Below are 19,842 nucleotides of genomic sequence, written 5' to 3'. Positions count from 1 at the left end.
TGAGCTTGCGGGTGCGGGGCTTGATATAGTGGGTTAAGTAAGGTTGACCTTGGTTGATGGGAGGGGCTTGAAGGATATGGGGTTGATGCATTTGAACTTGGTGAGCATGGGTCAAGTAGTCGGGTGTAGTCATAGTTTTGGCTTGATGGGCATGGATAAGTTGAGGGCACATATTACGAAGATGATTTGCGTCTCCACAATGATAGCAAGCACGGGTATCAAGAGCACCGGGTTGAGCATGTTGGGTATCTTGTGCATTAGGCGGGATACGGAAAGTGTTAGCAAGGTGGCCATAATGGTTGCATTGGGTGTATAGTCGGCAAAAGGTTTGGGCAGAGTGATGAAAGTTACATTTGGCACATAGAGGATGAGGACCAAGGTATGTCTTTTTGTTTGGGGCAGTTTGGTTTTGGTTAGGAGAAGGTTGGTTATTGGGATGGTTAACGGCATAAGCTTTACGCTTGTTGTTGTGGTTGTTGTTGTTGTAAGCAGGTTTGGGTTCGGCTTTAGCATCAGATGATGAGTCGGTTTCGGTCTTATCACGATTAGGCTTGGAATCCTTGCGAGACAAGGTTCCATCCCTAACATGATCGTCGGTGAGGGAAGCAGATAGGTCCATAGCCTCACCGATGGTTAAGGGATCACGACTTGTCACGGTATCACGGAAAATGCTTGGTAAACCGCGAATGTATTTCTGAATGTCGTGGTTGTCGGGGGTTACAAGGTGAGGTACGATTCGGCTAAGTTCACGGAAACGGTTCGAGTGGGTAGAGTTATCCCCACCAACCTGTTTAAGTTCCCAAAACTCAGACTCCAATCTCTGTAGTTCGTGTTTCGGGAAAAACTCTTTCTTCATTGCCTCCTTTAGTTGATACGACCAAGTCAGACCCTTGGTCATTCCTCAGGGCATTCCACCATATGACAGATCGACTCTCGAATCGGCTTGAGGAGAAGTTGGTCCGTTTGACATCCGGACATTCGCAGTGGATGAAGATGTTTTTTTATTTCCTCGAACCATTGAAGCAAAGCGGTGGCATTTTCCTCACCACGGAAGGATGAAGGTTTGGTTCTTAAAAAGTTACGGAAATCATAGTTATTTGGTGCAGACGAGTAGGCGGATCCGTTGGAGTTGAGGCTTTGGATCTGAGTGACTATCGTGGGCATTGCAGCAATGAATTCTTTTGAGATCCTAGCAGCCAAGCGGCGATCGCGTGAACCAGATGAACGTTGGTGACGAAGATGGTTTCTTAGAGACGACATTCTATAGGGACCAAAAATGAGGATCTATAAGAAAAAGGATAAGTTGAGGAAAATATTAGAATAATAAAATGTTTAAGTATATATATAACTTATAATAACGTTTGCTTAAGAAGTAAGGGGATTTGTGTCATAAGGATTGAAAGTAAAAGATTATAAAATGAGGGGGGGTACATTGCGTATATAGTTATTAGATATAGTTATTAGATGAGGTAGTCAATACGATTTATTTGTGATGACTACACGAGGATATAAGTCAGTTTAAAATTTAGATTTTTATTTGATTAAGTTTAATAACGAAATATAAATTGTGGATGTTGGCCTCCCATGAGCTTTCCATGGCAATTTGAATGGCCCAGCGAACTAACGAATAAAAACAACTGAGTTGGACAGCCCATGAGCATTACATGGCATTTTGATTGTCCCAACTAATTAACGAATTAACAATAAAATGAAGCGGCCCAATGAGCGTTACATGGCGTTTTAACTAACCAAACTAAATAACGAACAAACGATAGAAATACGTGTGTTGGAGTATCTCGTGAATCACCACGTATGACGACTCCAACAAAAACATAAAACAAAGTGACAAATGGATAGTAGGTTATGGGTTCCATGGATTTTCCACCCAACTAACCATTTAAATAACGGAACACAATAATCGGGAAAACCGAGTTTAGCCACGAATCACCATGAATTCGGTTTAAAAAATATTATAGGGCAACCACTAATGTGGTTACGGTTGATAACCTAGGGTGTCGGTCATATGGAATTTTTGGGTCTCGCTCGGGTTCATAGGGTCGAGTACTGTGCTCAGGTTATCCCCAAGGTAAGGAATAGCGTCTTACCTTTGGTTCTTGGAACCGTTTTGCCAAGGCCCAACTCACAGTTTCTCTCCCCCTTTCAGTTATTACAGGGACATGCCACATAACCTAGCCCTAAGGTGAACGAGCGAAAACAACAGGTGGGAATTCTTAAGTAATTTCCCGAAAATAAAAGCAATCTAATTTCGAAAAGTTTTTTTTGAATGCTGAGGCTAGCCTCGGAGTTTGTGTGTATGTGCATAGCAATAAATAAATAATTATGTGAAAATGCTGTAAACAATTTAATTTGAACACATAAAGGTAAACAGATAAGCACGTGGGGTTCCTAAGCATGTTACTATGGCACCACTAACGACCTATCTTAAACCTTCGGCTCTGATACCAATCTGTCGAACACCAACCTACGGCAGAAATGCCGGGGCGTGAACTGATTGTCCACAGCTCTCAAGGTACCATCATGCACTATATGGGAATTTCAATATCTATTTAATAAATTCAAATAAAAATCAAGTATTCAATACAAAATCCAACTAATAGTTCACCAACAAACATAAAGTATAAAAACATAAATCTTGTTAAATTTCTCTAACTTTATTCCTTAAGTGATCTTCCAACTTGAATTGCTTCAAGTCACACGATGACCTGCATATGCGTTTACAATAAAGTAGTTTTGTCAACACAAGGTTGAGTGAGCAACACACCAGTTTAATGTACATATAGTATATAAAATATAAGTATTGCAACAAGTCAAATGAGATAAGAAATTTAACCAATGAGCAAAGATAAATGAGATGTCGAAAAGCACGAAGCTATGACGACTGTCGTATGATCATACTATTATGAGATTATGTTGGACCTCTCCGAATGCGATTCATAATAAGTATGTAAGCACGTAAGAAGTATGGTATAAAATTGTTAACACATAAGACAATAGTTGTAGTTTGAGTGTATGTATAAATAGGAGAAAATATGTTGACGCATATGTCCCCAAAACATTAAAAGCGGTAAAATAGGGGAATGTGGTACTAACCTCAATAGACGAACACAGGTGATTGAGATAATAAGAATGTGGGAAATCACACGTGAACGTTTAAGCCTAAGAAAGAACAAAGAGAAATACGGATACGCTAAGTAAAGTACAAGGTTGATTACGAAAACTCGATAACCATTATTAAGTTAATATTATATTATTATTATAATATTATATATAAGAATTTTTGTATTTAAAAATAATTAGTTTGGTTATAAAAAGAAAACTTATCTTTGTAAATATTATTTTGAGTTTTATATATATGTTTATATGTATATATCAAAATATTAGCTTTTAAGATATATGTGTGTGTGTGTGTGTGCGCGCGCACGCGCGCGCGTGTGTACATATACTTATATTCTTACATATACGAACGACAACGCGAGAAAGCAAGTATTATTAAGTCGGTTTTCATTAGAATGGTGTTAATTAATTATTATTATTAATATAGTTATAAAGTGTTTTAAAAGAAAAATAAACAAAAATTACTAAAAATCCGGGGTGACAGTGGGTCGATCCCGCGATCTGCCCCCTGTGATTCATGTGTTTAACCGGCTGAGCTATCAGCGACGTGCATACATAGCCCGTTTTAATTAGTTATAAGCACAAGCAGATTAAACAGTTTTTGAATATGAACCCTAACAATTGATTTGATCGAATTCGATACGTTTGATCAAATCAACCATAGGGCTATTGATAAGAATGAACTCTCGATCATAACCATGTATCTAATTACCTCGATCGATGTCCAAACAAATGCTAATTGAATTAGAACAGAGCCAGCCAAAATACGTTACGAACAAGCTTATAAACGGCAAAACTAATATGATTATGGATAGGGTTATAGTTGGCGATGGTGAGAGGAAGGTTGGTGTGAATTTAATTGAGTTCTTATGATCGTTTATATAGAAAACGATTTTTAGGGTTTCGGTTGAATTATAATCCGGATAATGATGAATGATTTTAGATTAGTAAATGCGTTTAAATGGATTAATATGCCACAAATAACGTAGATTTGATAATTACGAGATAAACTTTATCTATAATACGAAGATTATGATTCAAACTAACAGATTATCAATTCGGGTTCAAGAAGTTGAATATGAAAACAGGTTTGGATCAATGGGTATTCAGATTGGTGATACGGATTATAACAATATTTGCATATAAGACCCTGGAGTTTGAGGATGGGCACAAAAGAAGTTAAAACTCTACGTTTTGGGTTAAATATGTCAAAACTCAAAAGATATAATTATAAGTAATTAAATATTAATAAAATAATCAATTTAGCTCGACAAACGCAATTATATTTATTTAATTAAAATAGCCCGAACATTGGAACGAGTCGGGTAAAAGTATAAGTTGAAAATCCGAGTTGTTACATACAGATCCACTCTCTCTCCACGACGGCAACGATGAACATATTCGTCAACCGTCAACCCGGTGGTGACGTCCTCTATGTGTTGCAGGTAGTGGAGAAGGTGGGTTAGTGTGGTAAGGTGGTGATCAATTAGTGGTGGTAGCGAGTTATAGATCTTTGAGTTTGAATAATCAAATGAGAGAGAGAGAGAGAATGAATGAATGAAAGAATGATTATTTGTTTTAGATGAAGACTGATACATATGCCAAGGAAATAGAAAAGAGTATATATAAAACTACTTATGTGCCCTTCTAAAATTAAAAAGATTAAAACTATAAAAGACCTATGTGGCCTAATTTTAACCACACATTTTGAGTTTTCAGGGTTTTCATAACTCAACCAAGTTTTCATTCTATACTTTCCCTATATATATATATATGTGTGTGTGTGTGTGTGTGTGTGTGTGTATTTATATATATATAATTTAGTAAACTTAAACTTCAAACACACACACACACAAAAACGTAAAAAATAAAGAATAGCTTAAAAAACATGAAAAAAAAGGTAGTCCCGAGGTTGTTCGCTTTTTGGAGCGTGTGCAGAAGGTGGCCCACAGTGACTCGCTGAGCCCGAGGAACCAAAGATTGATATTTAGTAGAATAGGCTTTGCGATTCAAAAGAGGATAACGGCGCAGCTTGTTGCTCACTTACCCATTATCTAAATGTAGCTCGGTTTGTGTTTGTATGTGTAAGAAAAGATTATTATTATTAAAAAAAAGTAAACAAAAGAATTGAAAGAATAAAGTCGAGCAAAGGAAGAATTGAACTTATGTCCCTTGGCAATTAAGAGCATTCCTAACCGATTCTCCAAATTACGTGAGAGGGTTCTCTATTTTCTAGAGATGGTTAAAAGTGGTAGTGAGAGGAAGAGAGGGAAAATGTTACTGTTCATGGTTAAATTTCGAGAAACACGCTGTTCACCTCTATAATTTTTTTAATATTTTTGAAAGTGGTTGTGAGTGAAGGATAGAGAAAATGTAATTATAAAAGTATAAAAAAATATTATTTAATTGAAAATGAGAGAGAAAAATGATGTTTTTAGTGTAATTATAGAGATTGAGAATGAAGAATGGATTGAGAATGCTCAAACATAGCATACTTACCATTATACCACACTTGAAATTGTGTAACCTTTCATCTTTCATATATATAATATATGATATGTTAAGAATGTTGTACAACAAAATATGCAAAATGTACATTAGACAAAGCTTGAGAAAGTTGTCTTTTATATATATATATATATATATATATATATATATATATATATATATAGAGAGAGAGAGAGAGAGGGAGAGAGAGAGAAAAAAGGGTTCAAATAAAAACAAGAAGTTTTCTATGAATGGTAAGAACCAATAGAATTTTGACATTTGGCATTAAAACCTATGGTGAGTGAATAATTCTAGGAAACTATGTCGGTTATAATGCTGAAAGAGTAATTCTAGGAAACTATGACGGTTTTTGGTAATTTTAAATTTCAACCATTGATTTACATGATCCAATGGCTATGATTTATTCCTAGTCTTCCTAGAAAACTACTTATTTTTAGGATAACCCTCCCCTATATATATATATATATATATATATATATATATATATATATATATATATATATATATGTATAATTTTACTATATATTGGATAGAGGTGGCAATTGTTGATACGACCCAAACTCGACACGAAAAAACATAGGTTTTGAGTTAGCTAAAACGACCCGTTTAAAAACGGGTTGGGTTCAAGTTAACTAGCATTACCTATTTAAAAAAAGAGGGGCGGGTTTGGGTTGACCCATAAAAAAATAAATTGACCCGTTAACCCGTATAAATATTTAAATTAACCCTTTAGTTATATTTTTGTATTTTTTTTCCATCATCCATTTTCCGAATATACTTATGAATTTCCAATAAAACTTCTTGATTTTAATTATTTCTAAATAATAAAAAAATCATATTACTCATCTTTTCTACAAATTCTAAATTATATCCCCTCTATTTAAAAAAATCTTCAAATGTTTTTGATAAATTAGTCAAACGGATCATTTTTGGGTCAACCAGAATTTGTGTGTGAGGATTAGGGTTAAAATATCTAGCACGAATAATACTATGGGTTGGATTTGGGATGCACATTTCAACCTTTCAACCTGAAGTCAACCCGTTAACCCGTCAATTCAACATGATTAACACCCCCTAACATTAGGTGGTGATGAAGGTTTAAAACGAAGAATTTTATACAAACTTTGAGTTTTTGCTAAAAGAAAACTTGAAACAATAGGGTCAATGGGTTGGAACTCAAGTAAACTTAATATGATTAAAATGAAATGCACCGGAACAAAAGGTCAATTATTTTATAAATGAGAACAAAAATGATAAATACAAAAGAGAGTTGTGTCCACACAAAAAATCTTTAAAAGGTAAAAAATTAATTAAAAAATCATAACTCAAAATCAAAATAATTCGAAAAAAAAAACTATAATGTTTTCCCTGTTTTCTTCGTTAGAAAAAAAATACATTTATTTGACCCGATTAAAGTAAATAAATCTTTTTAAGGGCGTTCACATATGGTTAATTTAACTAAGCCAAACTCTGAAGCTAGCGTAGACCCAGTTAAGAAGTCATAGTTTAGCCAGAGTGGTGCAACGGAACTCTTCAAATTCGGATAGTCCGGTAGCTTAAATACAAGAAAGTCGTTATTTCAAAAAAATAAAAGTTTTGTATCGATTAGCCTTTGAATTTCGTATTAGCATGCGGCAAAAGTTAGAAGTCAAATAATACATTGATTTGACCTGTTAAGAGTACAAGGAAATAGTCTTGCTGATTGTCAATGTTGCTTCACAACGCTATGCTAAAAGATTTTACCTATAGCGATCATTCTAAAGAAGTCTTATTGACCCTTTTGATTTGTAGTCAGATTTATTTTCTTTTCCTTTTTTTAATTACAATGGTTTTACTAACTCTAATTACCATAAGTTAACCTTGTGCAAGAGGTAGAAGATCAACGTTGGTTTTTAACCTTTCTCTTGACCCTTTTGAACCATTCAGTGATAGTGATAGTGATAATAGACTCTCACATGTGTTTATTGATTGTTACAGGTTTTGAGATTTTTGCAACCAAGTTAGTGCACAAGAACCCAGATCCAATGAATAAATCCGGGAGTGCTCGTACAATCTTTAGTAAGGTTTGTGTTTTTTACACTTCAAAAGATCATTAATTAGATAGCTTTTGCGAGACTTATGGACCCTTTTCCGTTGACACATGATAAAGATGTTGCTGGAAGGTGAAGTAAAAGATGAGTGTTGATGAGTATGTGATTAGTTCTATTTATATACCAACCACGCACCTTATGCCACAATTTGCATGGGTTCAAAAAAACTGATTATTATTTAATAATATACAAGCATATATGATAAATAAAAGCAGTCGACCGACCGTATAACTAAACGTTCATAGTCCTCCAGAAAGAATAACAGAAAAGTTGAACAAAATACTGGGAGAAAGTAAAAAACAAAATATAACGAAAATCTGATCATGGGCCACATAAAAGAGGAAAGAGCATGTAGATTATTTGATTGTGAGTGATGTGTACTTGGGTTTTCTTTTCTTGATTTCTGCCACAAACTCAACAGGCATGTCTGTTAATATTAATTCCTCCAAACCCTTTTGTTGTTTCTGCAGTATTTCACATGGGATGTTGCTCAACCTATGGCATCTTCTAATTTCAACTTCTCTAAGCCTCTCCATTGCTTCTTCCTCCACATCCCACTCTTCCAGATTCTTCAGCACCCACAACTTCAACACCCCGAGCTTCAAGCAATTTCCCCAAACCTTGAGTAACGGATATCTTTTCATCTAAAACCAGTCCCCATAGGGTTACTAGACTTGAAGAGCTTTTAGGCGGCATCGATAGCCGGACATTGTTGAGATTGAGATGACGAAGGCGTTTAAGCTTCCAAATGGAGTCGGCTAGACTATCAACACAAGTGTGCTTTACATCTAAGGTTTCTAGATACGATAGGTCTCCCACAGATTTAGGGAGATTCTCCAAGAAAGTCCACCTCAGTCCTAGGTACCTCAAAAGGCGCAAGTGACCGAGTTTATCGGGCAGGCTCGTTTTGTACACCCCTTCAAGATCAAGCACCCTCAACAACGCAAAATCACTTGTAATAATTCTACTCAAAACCATCCCCGCTTGTTTTTCTGATATGTCTTTTGCTTGGAAGTTAAACGATAGATATGACCACAAAAGAGGCGGATCAACCTCTACCTGTGCTTGCTGATGGGCAAAGGCGTCTGGGGTGCTTATGTGTTGAACCAAGCGTTCCACACCAAACGGACCCGCTGCATGTTCAAAGTTTTCTGAATCCCTTTGGATGTAGAACAGGCCAATATCCTGGGCTTTTGGCAACAAAAAACCGTGAAAAACAGAAACTAAACGACATCGTCTCGGGCTCTTGTCAGATCTTAGTTTGGTTATCTGAATAATATTACGACCCACCAGTTTCTCAAAACATCGTTGTGCCAAATCCTCTGGGAACTGGTCTTTGTGTTCTCTCCTCACAAAACCCTCGGTTAGCCATAGTCGAAGCAACCGGCGTACCGGAATGTCATAATCTTTAGGGAAAAGAGCCATGTATAATAAGCAAAGCTTCGAGTTGTCATCTTTAGGGATGGTCAAGTTGTTATAACAGATTCTGAGAACATCATTGGGACATCGACCATCGTCAATCACCGATGACCATCTTGTTATTTCGTTATTCGAAAGAAGCCCCGCCATTAAGACAATGTTTTGAGGCGAGCCGTTGCATATGGTTAAGATCTTACGTTTCAGCGTGGTTACAATTTGATCAGCTTCCTTTTCCTTTCCAGCCTTGTTCAAAAACATTTTCCAGCTTTCCTCGTCATTCAACTTTTTCATAATATGTGGTTTTTGTTGGGTTTTATACAAGTTTATCAAAGTCAAGTTAACCATATTTAACTAGAAAACGCAACGGAAGCTTAGATTTTAAATCTAGTTATGAACATACCATTATGTTAAAATCAAAACCCAATGAACAAGGATCAAAATTACAAGAACAATATGCTCACAAAATGTAAATGTACCTTCTTCTACCTTTAGAAGAATAAGTAAGATATTGAAGATGATGGTGGATGAATGGCAAGCCTCCAAAGAAGAAGACCTCAAGATAGTGATACCCCAAGCTATTTGTGACAACACCAATTTGATTGCTAGGATTTATGAACACTTAAACAAGCTCACCAAGCTCTCCCAAAATCCCCTCTTTGGCCGTGAGTTTTGGAGGAGGAAGAGAGAGTTTTTGTTATTTTTCTTTCAACTCACTTTAATTCAAAATAACAAAAGGAGGATACATTTGCATGTCTTTTGATTGGAGGTCTATATGGAGGTTGTCAACACAAAAGGACAAAATATGTTTGGACAAAACTACCACCCACATGGGTGGCCGGTTTTACCTTTTTTTTTTTTTTTTTTTTTTTTTTTTTTTTGTGTTTTTGTTTTAACCATTTAAAACATCTCCTAATTATTTTATAAAACTTATTTTATAAAATGTACATGCATTTACATAATTATTTAACCAATTAAATAATTAACTTATATAAACAAATTACCCAGATAATTTATTTAAATCCTCAACTGTGTTTGTTTAGAAAACCAATTTTCTAAACACGTAGTGTTCGGTATTCATTTAAATGACCAACTCATTAAAAGAATACATTTGGTGTCGTCTAGCTTGTTATTGGGTATGACCCGACTTGGATCAAACACAGTTAGCCACATTAGTATAAGTATGTGTCTCGGGCATACGTAATTCCAACAATCTCCCACTTGCACGAGATACATAGAAAATTAATGCAAGTGGTGAATACCGCCTAACAACAGTTCACCACCCCTAATGTGTTTGACGAAGTGCCATTCAATAACATCATCCCTTCAAGTCCCTTACTTGATATGATTTAGGTGAATCTATCATTATATCCCTTTGTTACTAGATGTCATGTTGAATCTAAGAGACATAGGTGATCATTCTCTTTACAATTCAACTTTATCAGGCCTTAGACATCTAAACTCTCAACACATAAGAGGAACAAATTCCGTCTTGACTGTATACGCCTCTCACTATCACTTTATACTCCACCTGAGCTCATCCTTATGTACCATCTTTTACGAATAGCGAAGGGGAGAGTCAAAGTGTAATACTCGGTGAAAATCAAGACCCAATATACATCTCAGGTCTAAGGATAATATGAAATTCTCCTTTACTCAAGGTTACTAATGATCAAGTCAATCGACTCCATGTAGTAATATTGAGAGCGGGTCAGTCCAATATTTGTATCCCACAAATATCTATGAACTTTGGCAGCAATCCTATGCTCCATATTCATTCCTTATGAATATCTACCAATCCTAGTTCATAATAGTCTTGCTTCATATTTGTTCCCACAAATGTGATCGACTACGGACTTTTAGAATAAGATAACTTATTCATGGATTAAACATGCAAAATTAGAATTTAACTCAAGATTCCATAATCATATAAAAGAGTTAAATTACAAAAGTCTTTTAAACTTTAATACAAAATAGATCAAATCCAATTACTAGAATATCGAAGTCCTAAGCCACTCGCATGACGTTCATGTTTCGGTCTTTCTAGGAGCTTCGTGAATGGATCCGCAAGATTTTGATCAGTTCCAACTTTGCGAATACATATCTTTCCCTTTTCAACTTCATCCCTTATGTAGTTGAATCTCCGCTCTATGTGTCTAGTCTTTTGGTGCGAACGAGGTTCCTTGATTTGTGCAATCGCACCCTCGTTGTCACAAAAGATTTCTAGAGGGTCTTGAATGGAAGAGACCACCCCTAGATCAGTAATGAATTTCTTCAACCATGCAGCTTCCTGAGCTGCCAATGAAGCGGCGATGTATTCTGATTCTGTAGTGGACAATGCTACCACTTCCTGTTTTGAGCTCTTCCAAGAGACAGCTCCTCCATTAAGAGTGAACACATACCCAGATTGTGATCGAGAATCATCTCGATCAGTTTGGAAGCTCGCATCCGTGTAACCTTTTATAGCGAGTTCCTCCTCACCAGATCCATATATCAGAAACATATCCTTAGTTCTCCTAAGGTATTTCAATATGCTCTTAACAGCCATCCAATGACTGTCTCCTGGATTCTGTTGGTATCTGCTTGTCATGCTCAAAGCGCATGACACATCCGGTCTAGTACATATCATCGCATACATGATGGATCCTATAGCAGAAGCATATGGGATTTGTTTCATCATGTTTTGCTCACCCTTTGAGCTTGGACATTGAGCTGAACTCAATATGGTCCCTCTTTGAATAGGTACAAAACCTTTCTTGGAGTTTTCCATCTTGAACCTTTTCAAGATTTTATCAATGTATGTACTTTGGTTCAAACCTATCAAGCGCCTTGACCTATCCCTATAGATCTTTATTCCCAAAATATAGGCAGCTTCACCAAGATCCTTGATGGAAAATCTACTTCCAAGCCAAGCCTTAACGCTTTCCATGGTTGGAATGTCATTTCCAAATAGTAGAATGTCATCGACATACAATACTAAGAAGGTAATTATACTCCCACTAGCCTTTTTATACACACAAGCCTCATCAGCGTTCTTGATGAATCCAAAATTTTTGATTTCTTCATCAAAACGACGATTCCAAGTTCTAGATGCTTGTTTCAATCCATAGATTGATTTCTTTAACTTGCATACCTTTTTAGGATGTTTCGGATCGACAAAACCCTCAGGCTGAACCATATAGACATCTTCCTCAAGATATCCATTTAGGAAAGCGGTCTTGACATCCATTTGCCAAATTTCATAATCATAATGTGCAGCTATGGCAAATAATATCCTAATAGACTTAAGCATTGCCACAGGCGAAAAAGTTTCATCATAATCAACCCCTTGAGTTTGAGTGAAACCCTTAGCTACAAGTCTTGCTTTATAAGTATCCAAGTTTCCATGCATATCAGTTTTCCTTTTGAAAACCCACTTACTTCCAACAGCTTTGGAGTTGAGTGGTGGTTCAACCAATTCCCAAACTTGGTTGTCATACATGGATTGCATCTCAACGTTCATGGCTTCAAGCCATTTGTCACAATCATTCTTGGACATTGCATCACGGTATGTGGTCGGTTCATCCGAATCTACCACGTAGCAACCTTCTACAAAAAATCCATATTTTTCAGGTGGATTGCTAATTCTACCAGATCTGCGAACGTTTTGTGTGTTTTGATCAACCACTTGATCACTTTCAACAACCTCTTGTTGAGTGCTAGTATCAACCAATTGTGTATCATCTTGTGATTCTTGATCCTCATCAAATTTCACTGTTCTACTATTAGTTCCTTCCTCAAGGAACTTAGTTTCCAAGAACTTACCCTTTCGAGCAATAATAACATTTTGCTCACTAGGATCGTAAAAGTAATATCCTAAATCATCTTTAGGATAACCTATAAAGATACACTTAGTGGATCGGACTTCTAATTTGTTTGGGGTGTATTGCTTTACATAAGCTTCACAACCCCAAACTTTTAAGAATGATAGCGATGGAGCCTTTCCATGCCATACTTCAAAAGGTGTCTTCTCCACTTTCTTGGTTGGAGCCATATTCAATATGCGAACAGCGGAAAGTAAAGCATAGCCCCAAAATGATAGAGGTAAAGTGCTTCTAGCCATCATCGATCGAACCATATCTAATAGGGTACGATTTCTCCTTTCAGACACACCATTTTGTTGTGGTGTTCCAGGTGGAGTAAGTTGTGAAATAATTCCACAACTCTTAAGATGATCTTGAAAAACACTACTTAGGTATTCACCTCCTCTATCACTACGAAGTACTTTGATTGTGGTTTTGAGTTGTCTTTCTACTTCAGCTTTGAAGTCTTTGAACATTTCAAAAGCTTCATCTTTGTGTTTCATTAAGTACACATAACCATATCGACTATAATCGTCAATAAATGTAATGAAGTATCTTTCACCATTCCTAGTCATTGGTCTAAAAGGACCACATACATCCGAATGTATGATACCCAATAATTCTTTTGACCTTTCAAAAGTCTTATTAAAGGGTTGCTTTGTCATTTTGCCTTGTAAACAAGATTCACATACATCAAATGAATCAAACTCATTGGTTTCTAGAATACCACTCTTGCGAAGAGTTTGCATGCGATTCTTGCTTATATGTCCAAGGCGACAATGCCAAAGATAGGAATCACCCAAGTCCTTCTTGAGTTTCTTGGTGTTGACATTATACATTGAACTACTATGTGACATACCACTTTGATCTATTTCATATATACCATTCATGGGTATAGCTTTAAAATAAAATATGCCATTCATCAAAACATGAATATCATAATCAATAAACTTAAGATCAAAGCCACATTGTTTTAAAAGGGACACGGAAATAATGTTTCTCCTTAACTTAGGAGCATACAAAACATTTTTCAAAATTACTTCCAAACCACTTGGAAGCTTTAACATGTAGTCTCCTTGAGCTTGGACTTCAACTCTTGCTCCATTGCCCATAAAGAGACTAATGTCCCCTTTGTTGAGTTGCTTACTTCTTTTGAACCCCTGCAACAAATTGCAAATGTGAGTTCCACATCCGGTATCAAGTACCCATGTATTTGAAGAAATAACATTTAGTTCAACATATATAGTAAAGATAATACCTGAGGTTTGCTCCGCATCCCTCTTATCTTTTAACGCTTTGAGATAGGTCGGACAATTTCTTTTCCAATGACCTATCTCTCCACACTCAAAGCATGGATCTTGCGTCGCAACCTTTTGCTTCTTTTCCTTCGGTTTGTAGGGCGTGATGGCTTTCCTCTTTCCCTTTCCTTGGACGTGGCCCTTGCCCTTAGCAACACTTGCTTTGGGGTTGGAGTTATGTCCCCTTTTGCCTTCATTGATTGTTAGAACGGGTAAAACCCTTTTACCCATTCCCGCTTCGGCTGTTCTTAGCATTGCGTGAAGCTCACCAATGCTTTTGTCCCACCCGTTCATGTTATAGTTCATGACAAAGGTTTCAAACCTTTTGGTCAAAGAGTTGAGGATCAAATCCGTAGCCAACTCATTAGAGACGGGACAATTCAACCTACGAAGCTTTTCAATGTAGCCTTTCATCTTTAGGACATAAGATGAGACGCTTTGGGTTTCCTCCATACGACATGCATGAAACGCTCGAACCGTTTCGAAACGTTCCGCTCTAGCTTGTTGAAGGAACATTTCCTTCAATTGAGTTATCATGTCGTATGCCCCATGATGCTCGAAATCCTTTTGGATTTCGGGAATCATAGTTCCCAACATGAGGCAAGAGGCTTGCACCGAATCTTTGGTGTACTTAACCCAATCGTAATAAGCCTCCTCATCTTCCACGTTAGGCTCGTCGGGAATGGGATCGTCTAAGACATATGATATCTCTTCTTGTTTGAGAACTATTCTCAAGTTGCGATACCAATCCATAAAGTTATTATGGTTTAGACGATCCTTTTCAAGGATGGTTCTTAAGGATAGGTTACGGGTGTTATGGGTAGAGGTGTTTGCATTGTTAGCGGCCATCTACAAAATTTAACAAAGTTTTATTTTAGTATTATAAACAATTTAATTATTAATACCCTTTTATTCCAAATTTTAAAATAATAATTAAATTCTAGAATCCAACGATAAATCAAATTTCGGTTAGGTGACCTTTATCCCGTTATTTGATTTAACAAGGTAGTCAACCTTGACAATTGCAACCCTTTGCAACTTCTAGAGGTATGGGACCATTCGAAATCCTTATTTCGTGTTGGCATGTTTATCCCATCAACACCATTGGACCCCATGCTTAGGTGACCTTTATCACATGGTTTCCAATTCAAGTCGTCCTACTTGTATAAACATGTAAGATTAACATACAAGTGGTTAGGTGACCTTTATCCCACAATTATGTTAATATTACCTTAAGTATATTAGTTTGCTCTAAAATGGTTAGGTGACCTTTATCCCATTTAAAGTTTCCTAATACGTTAAGTGTCTTACAAAAGGATGGTGTTAGACTTGTTTCCTTGGTAATTATGAAAAAGGGATTTTTAAGTTTTCCAATATTCTAGTTTGAAAAACATTATGCCATATCCTAACATGCATTTAGTAATATGGCGATTTTGAAAACCAATTTTCAAGGTTCTAGTTATAATAAAACCAATTTTATTATATGTGAGTAATCGCTTAGTTTTAATAAACCCATTTTATTAACTAATTGACGCGATATTACCAAATATATATTAGAACCCGTTTTATGCTAGTTGTCGTTCCTATGTGACGGTTTGGATATCCTAATATCTATCAACCACACATTACATAAAGTAAAACAAACAACCAAGCATACATGCAAAATATAGTCATAACCGAGAACCGCTAAGTTTGACCATACTTGTTAGCCGAAACAAGTATAGGTCATAAGTCTCACCTAAGGGACAAAACATGACACAAGGATGGAATGTTGACTCCCACTTGACCTTGCATCCAAATGCTTCAAGTATCCTTTCCAAGTTGTTGTGTTCTTGTTGGGCTTGTTAATGGGCTCCAAACTTCCAAAAGTCTTCTTGGGCCCAAGAGTGAAATTTATGGGCCTAATGGGCTTGAATCCCATGATGGGCCGGTGAGGCCCAACAAGCCCAAAATTTCGGTCCAAGGCCCAAATCCACCAATTCTTGCATCTTCAATTTTTACAAAATGTATCCTAATACATATTTTTCTAAAAAAAAAGAAAATGCAACTAATCTATTTATTACATACCAACTTATGAATAAATAAATTACATAAGCCTAAGATTATGAATTATTACAACCATATTGAATAATAAACATAATCAACACATCCAAGGTCTCGGTTTCGGTTATGACACAATCAAACATACCAAATGTTCTAAGCATGCAACCTAAGCAACCAATGCCCAAAATCACCAAAAGGAATCGGCCCCCCCCCCCCAAGAGGCTACGGCCCATCCCCCCCCCCCCCAAAATTTTTGCAATTTTGATATTTCAACATCCAAATGTTAAATGGTTTCCTAAGATCTTTGCATGCATGTCAAGATCTTACAAAACCATGAGGGGTAAAATCCACCAAAATTTCGGACCCCTTTTTCACCCATGAAAAACCCGAAATCTATGAACATGCAAGGAGCATAAGTCCTTGTAACCGGCTCTTGATGCCATTGTTGGGTTTTATACAAGTTTATCAAAGTCAAGTTAACCATATTTAACTAGAAAACGCAACGGAAGCTTAGATTTTAAATCTAGTTATGAACATACCATTATGTTAAAATCAAAACCCAATGAACAAGGATCAAAATTACAAGAACAATATGCTCACAAAATGTAAATGTACCTTCTTCTACCTTTAGAAGAATAAGTAAGATATTGAAGATGATGGTGGATGAATGGCAAGCCTCCAAAGAAGAAGACCTCAAGATAGTGATACCCCAAGCTATTTGTGACAACACCAATTTGATTGCTAGGATTTATGAACACTTAAACAAGCTCACCAAGCTCTCCCAAAATCCCCTCTTTGGCCGTGAGTTTTGGAGGAGGAAGAGAGAGTTTTTGTTATTTTTCTTTCAACTCACTTTAATTCAAAATAACAAAAGGAGGATACATTTGCATGTCTTTTGATTGGAGGTCTATATGGAGGTTGTCAACACAAAAGGACAAAATATGTTTGGACAAAACTACCACCCACATGGGTGGCCGGTTTTACCTTTTTTTTTTTTTTTTTTTTTTTTTTTTTTTTTGTGTTTTTGTTTTAACCATTTAAAACATCTCCTAATTATTTTATAAAACTTATTTTATAAAATGTACATGCATTTACATAATTATTTAACCAATTAAATAATTAACTTATATAAACAAATTACCCAGATAATTTATTTAAATCCTCAACTGTGTTTGTTTAGAAAACCAATTTTCTAAACACGTAGTGTTCGGTATTCATTTAAATGACCAACTCATTAAAAGAATACATTTGGTGTCGTCTAGCTTGTTATTGGGTATGACCCGACTTGGATCAAACACAGTTAGCCACATTAGTATAAGTATGTGTCTCGGGCATACGTAATTCCAACAGTTTTAACTCCATCTTCTCTGGAATTGCTCGGGACGTAAAGATTACCTTACTTCCATTTTTCTCATCTGGGAATGAGTTTTTAAGATCTTGAAGAACACCATAACTCCCAACACCATCAACTACAATCAGGTACCTCCTACCATTCACCATATACATACTTCTTAAAATGCTGGGTATGATACGCTCAGCCGAATGCTCCTCTGTCACAGAAATCCATGACTGGAATTCAAAGTGCTCTTTCGTCTTTCTGTTCATATAAACCGCACGGGCGAGTGTGGTCTTCCCAGAACCTTCTTCACCAACAATCGGGACGAACATTTCGGTTTCATTTGTGAGCCGTCTCACTAGGCTTTCATTATGACCATTCAGCCCGAAAACGCCTAGTTCTTCTTCTTGTAGGTTGAAGTGGACTGAAATCACTACACAAGGACTGCATATTGGTCGCCATTTACCAAGGTAATTGTTAAGCTTATTAGTTATTATACAAACTATATATTCTTAAAGATTTTGTATGTTTAAAAAGGATTATTGTAGTGATTTCAATTGAAGTCGGGAACTGATCAGAAGGAAGCAGAATTACTGTAGCAACTATACTTTGGTATCAACTTCATAAACCTAAGGTACAAACAGTAGGTTAAAAGAACATTAAGATCAGAAACGTGGCTTATGGACTGTTAATGTTATTGCAACCCAGGAGCTGCTGCCACGGATAAGGGACCGACATTACCGTTAACTGTTTAGAATTTGTATCATTGCGGACTTACACGCGCAACGCGCTTGGGGATATTCCTAGTTAAGAACCATAGTTTTCTTGAAACCAGTTAAATCAATCTCAGTCATTTATTTATTAGATCAATGGTTCACATGCATAATGGCAATTAGGTAATTAATTAGAAGTTTAAGAAGATTAATTAAAAAGGTAAATGGCAAATTGGGTAACTGAAAATATTAGTTACTCCTCAAAATCACATTCACTCTCCTCAATTTTTACATTTTCATTATTTCTCTTCACTCTCCTCAATTTTAATCTCTATTATATATTCCTATTATTTAAATAATTTAAGCATTTTTCTCTTTCTTTTCATATTGCTATTAGTATTTGACGTACATGCTAAATCAAAGTTAATGATTGTATATTGCTATTTGTGTTTGACGTACATGCTAAATCAAAGTTAATGGTTGTATACATATATGTAAGTTAGTGGTGGTATACGTATATGTTAGGACATGAAATGTCATGTGTATGTCCCCAGTTCTATCAGGATGGTTCGATATGAAAATAACGATCGTGAAACCAAGTTAACGGACTGAAAATGTCAAAAGAAACTGATTCGATCGAATCAGTGACTGATTCGATCGAACCAGGACTCATTCGATCGAATGAGATACTCATTCGATCGAATCAGTATACGATATATAAACGAAACTTAGGAAATTTCACAAAGGAGAGCACACATTACACACAGTCACGAACCTGCTACTGCCGAAAATCCTCTCTGCCCATCTTCGTCGTGTCGGTCTTTTCCTCCGTCCCTAGGTGTCAAACCGTCTTAGGAATCGTAACCGTGCGTTGTTGATCACCACCGAATCGCCGTGTTAGAGGATTCCGCACTCTAACACGTTGCCCCGTGAATCGTTGGGAAACCGTGTCCCGCACCGGTCCGACAAAGTGGTATCAGAGCCTTTGGTTCTAGATTCACGTTAGATTCGTGGTAAAATTCGTGTTTTTCTCGCGAAAATCGTAATTTTTGCCGGAAAATTCCGAATTTTTGGTGTTTTTGATCTTGGTGTTCGTCGTGTTCTTGTCAAAAACTGTTAAAATTGTCATATTTTGGTGTTTTGATCTTAGAATTGTGTGTTAAAAGTTCGAGTTTCGTCAAGAACGTTCTTCGCGTTCTTCGTGTTCTTCGTATTTTTGGTGGTTTTGATCCGTTTTTTGGTTGGTCTTAAGTTGTTTTTGTGTTAAAAGTCATATTTCGATCTTAATTTGCCTCTTGATCTTTCAAAATTCGTGTTTTTGATTCAAAATTCGAAAATCCGTCAAAATCTTCTAATTTTAGAATTTCCAGAAATTTCGATCGAACCAGTCTATTTTTGGAACTCATTCGATCGAATAGCCTTCCTATTCGATCGAACAAGTTTAAACTTTGACCGAATCAG

At 36.3% G+C, this 19,842-nt stretch overlaps 1 protein-coding gene and 1 long non-coding RNA gene across 2 annotated transcripts; one reads left to right on the top strand and one right to left on the bottom strand.

Annotated features, from left to right (window-relative positions):
• Positions 1-8,255: 8,255 nt before the first annotated feature.
• Positions 8,256-9,497, bottom strand: LOC143605965 (putative disease resistance RPP13-like protein 2). Its single transcript, XM_077081895.1, has one exon. The coding sequence runs from the start codon at positions 9,495-9,497 to the stop codon at positions 8,256-8,258; it is 1,242 nt and encodes a 413-aa protein (XP_076938010.1).
• Positions 9,498-18,081: 8,584 nt separating this feature from the next.
• LOC143605966 (uncharacterized) lies at positions 18,082-18,471 on the top strand. Its single transcript, XR_013148653.1, has 3 exons — positions 18,082-18,138; positions 18,217-18,302; positions 18,377-18,471. It is a non-coding gene; the product is annotated as an uncharacterized LOC143605966 (long non-coding RNA).
• The last annotated feature ends 1,371 nt before the right edge of the window (positions 18,472-19,842 follow it).

Source organism: Bidens hawaiensis, unplaced genomic scaffold (assembly GCF_021521415.1).
Source record: "Bidens hawaiensis isolate Kalapana, Puna unplaced genomic scaffold, B.hawaiensis_p1.1 tig00072239_1, whole genome shotgun sequence".
Lineage (NCBI taxonomy): Eukaryota > Viridiplantae > Streptophyta > Magnoliopsida > Asterales > Asteraceae > Bidens > Bidens hawaiensis.
This window is presented reverse-complemented; position numbering and strand designations above follow the sequence as displayed.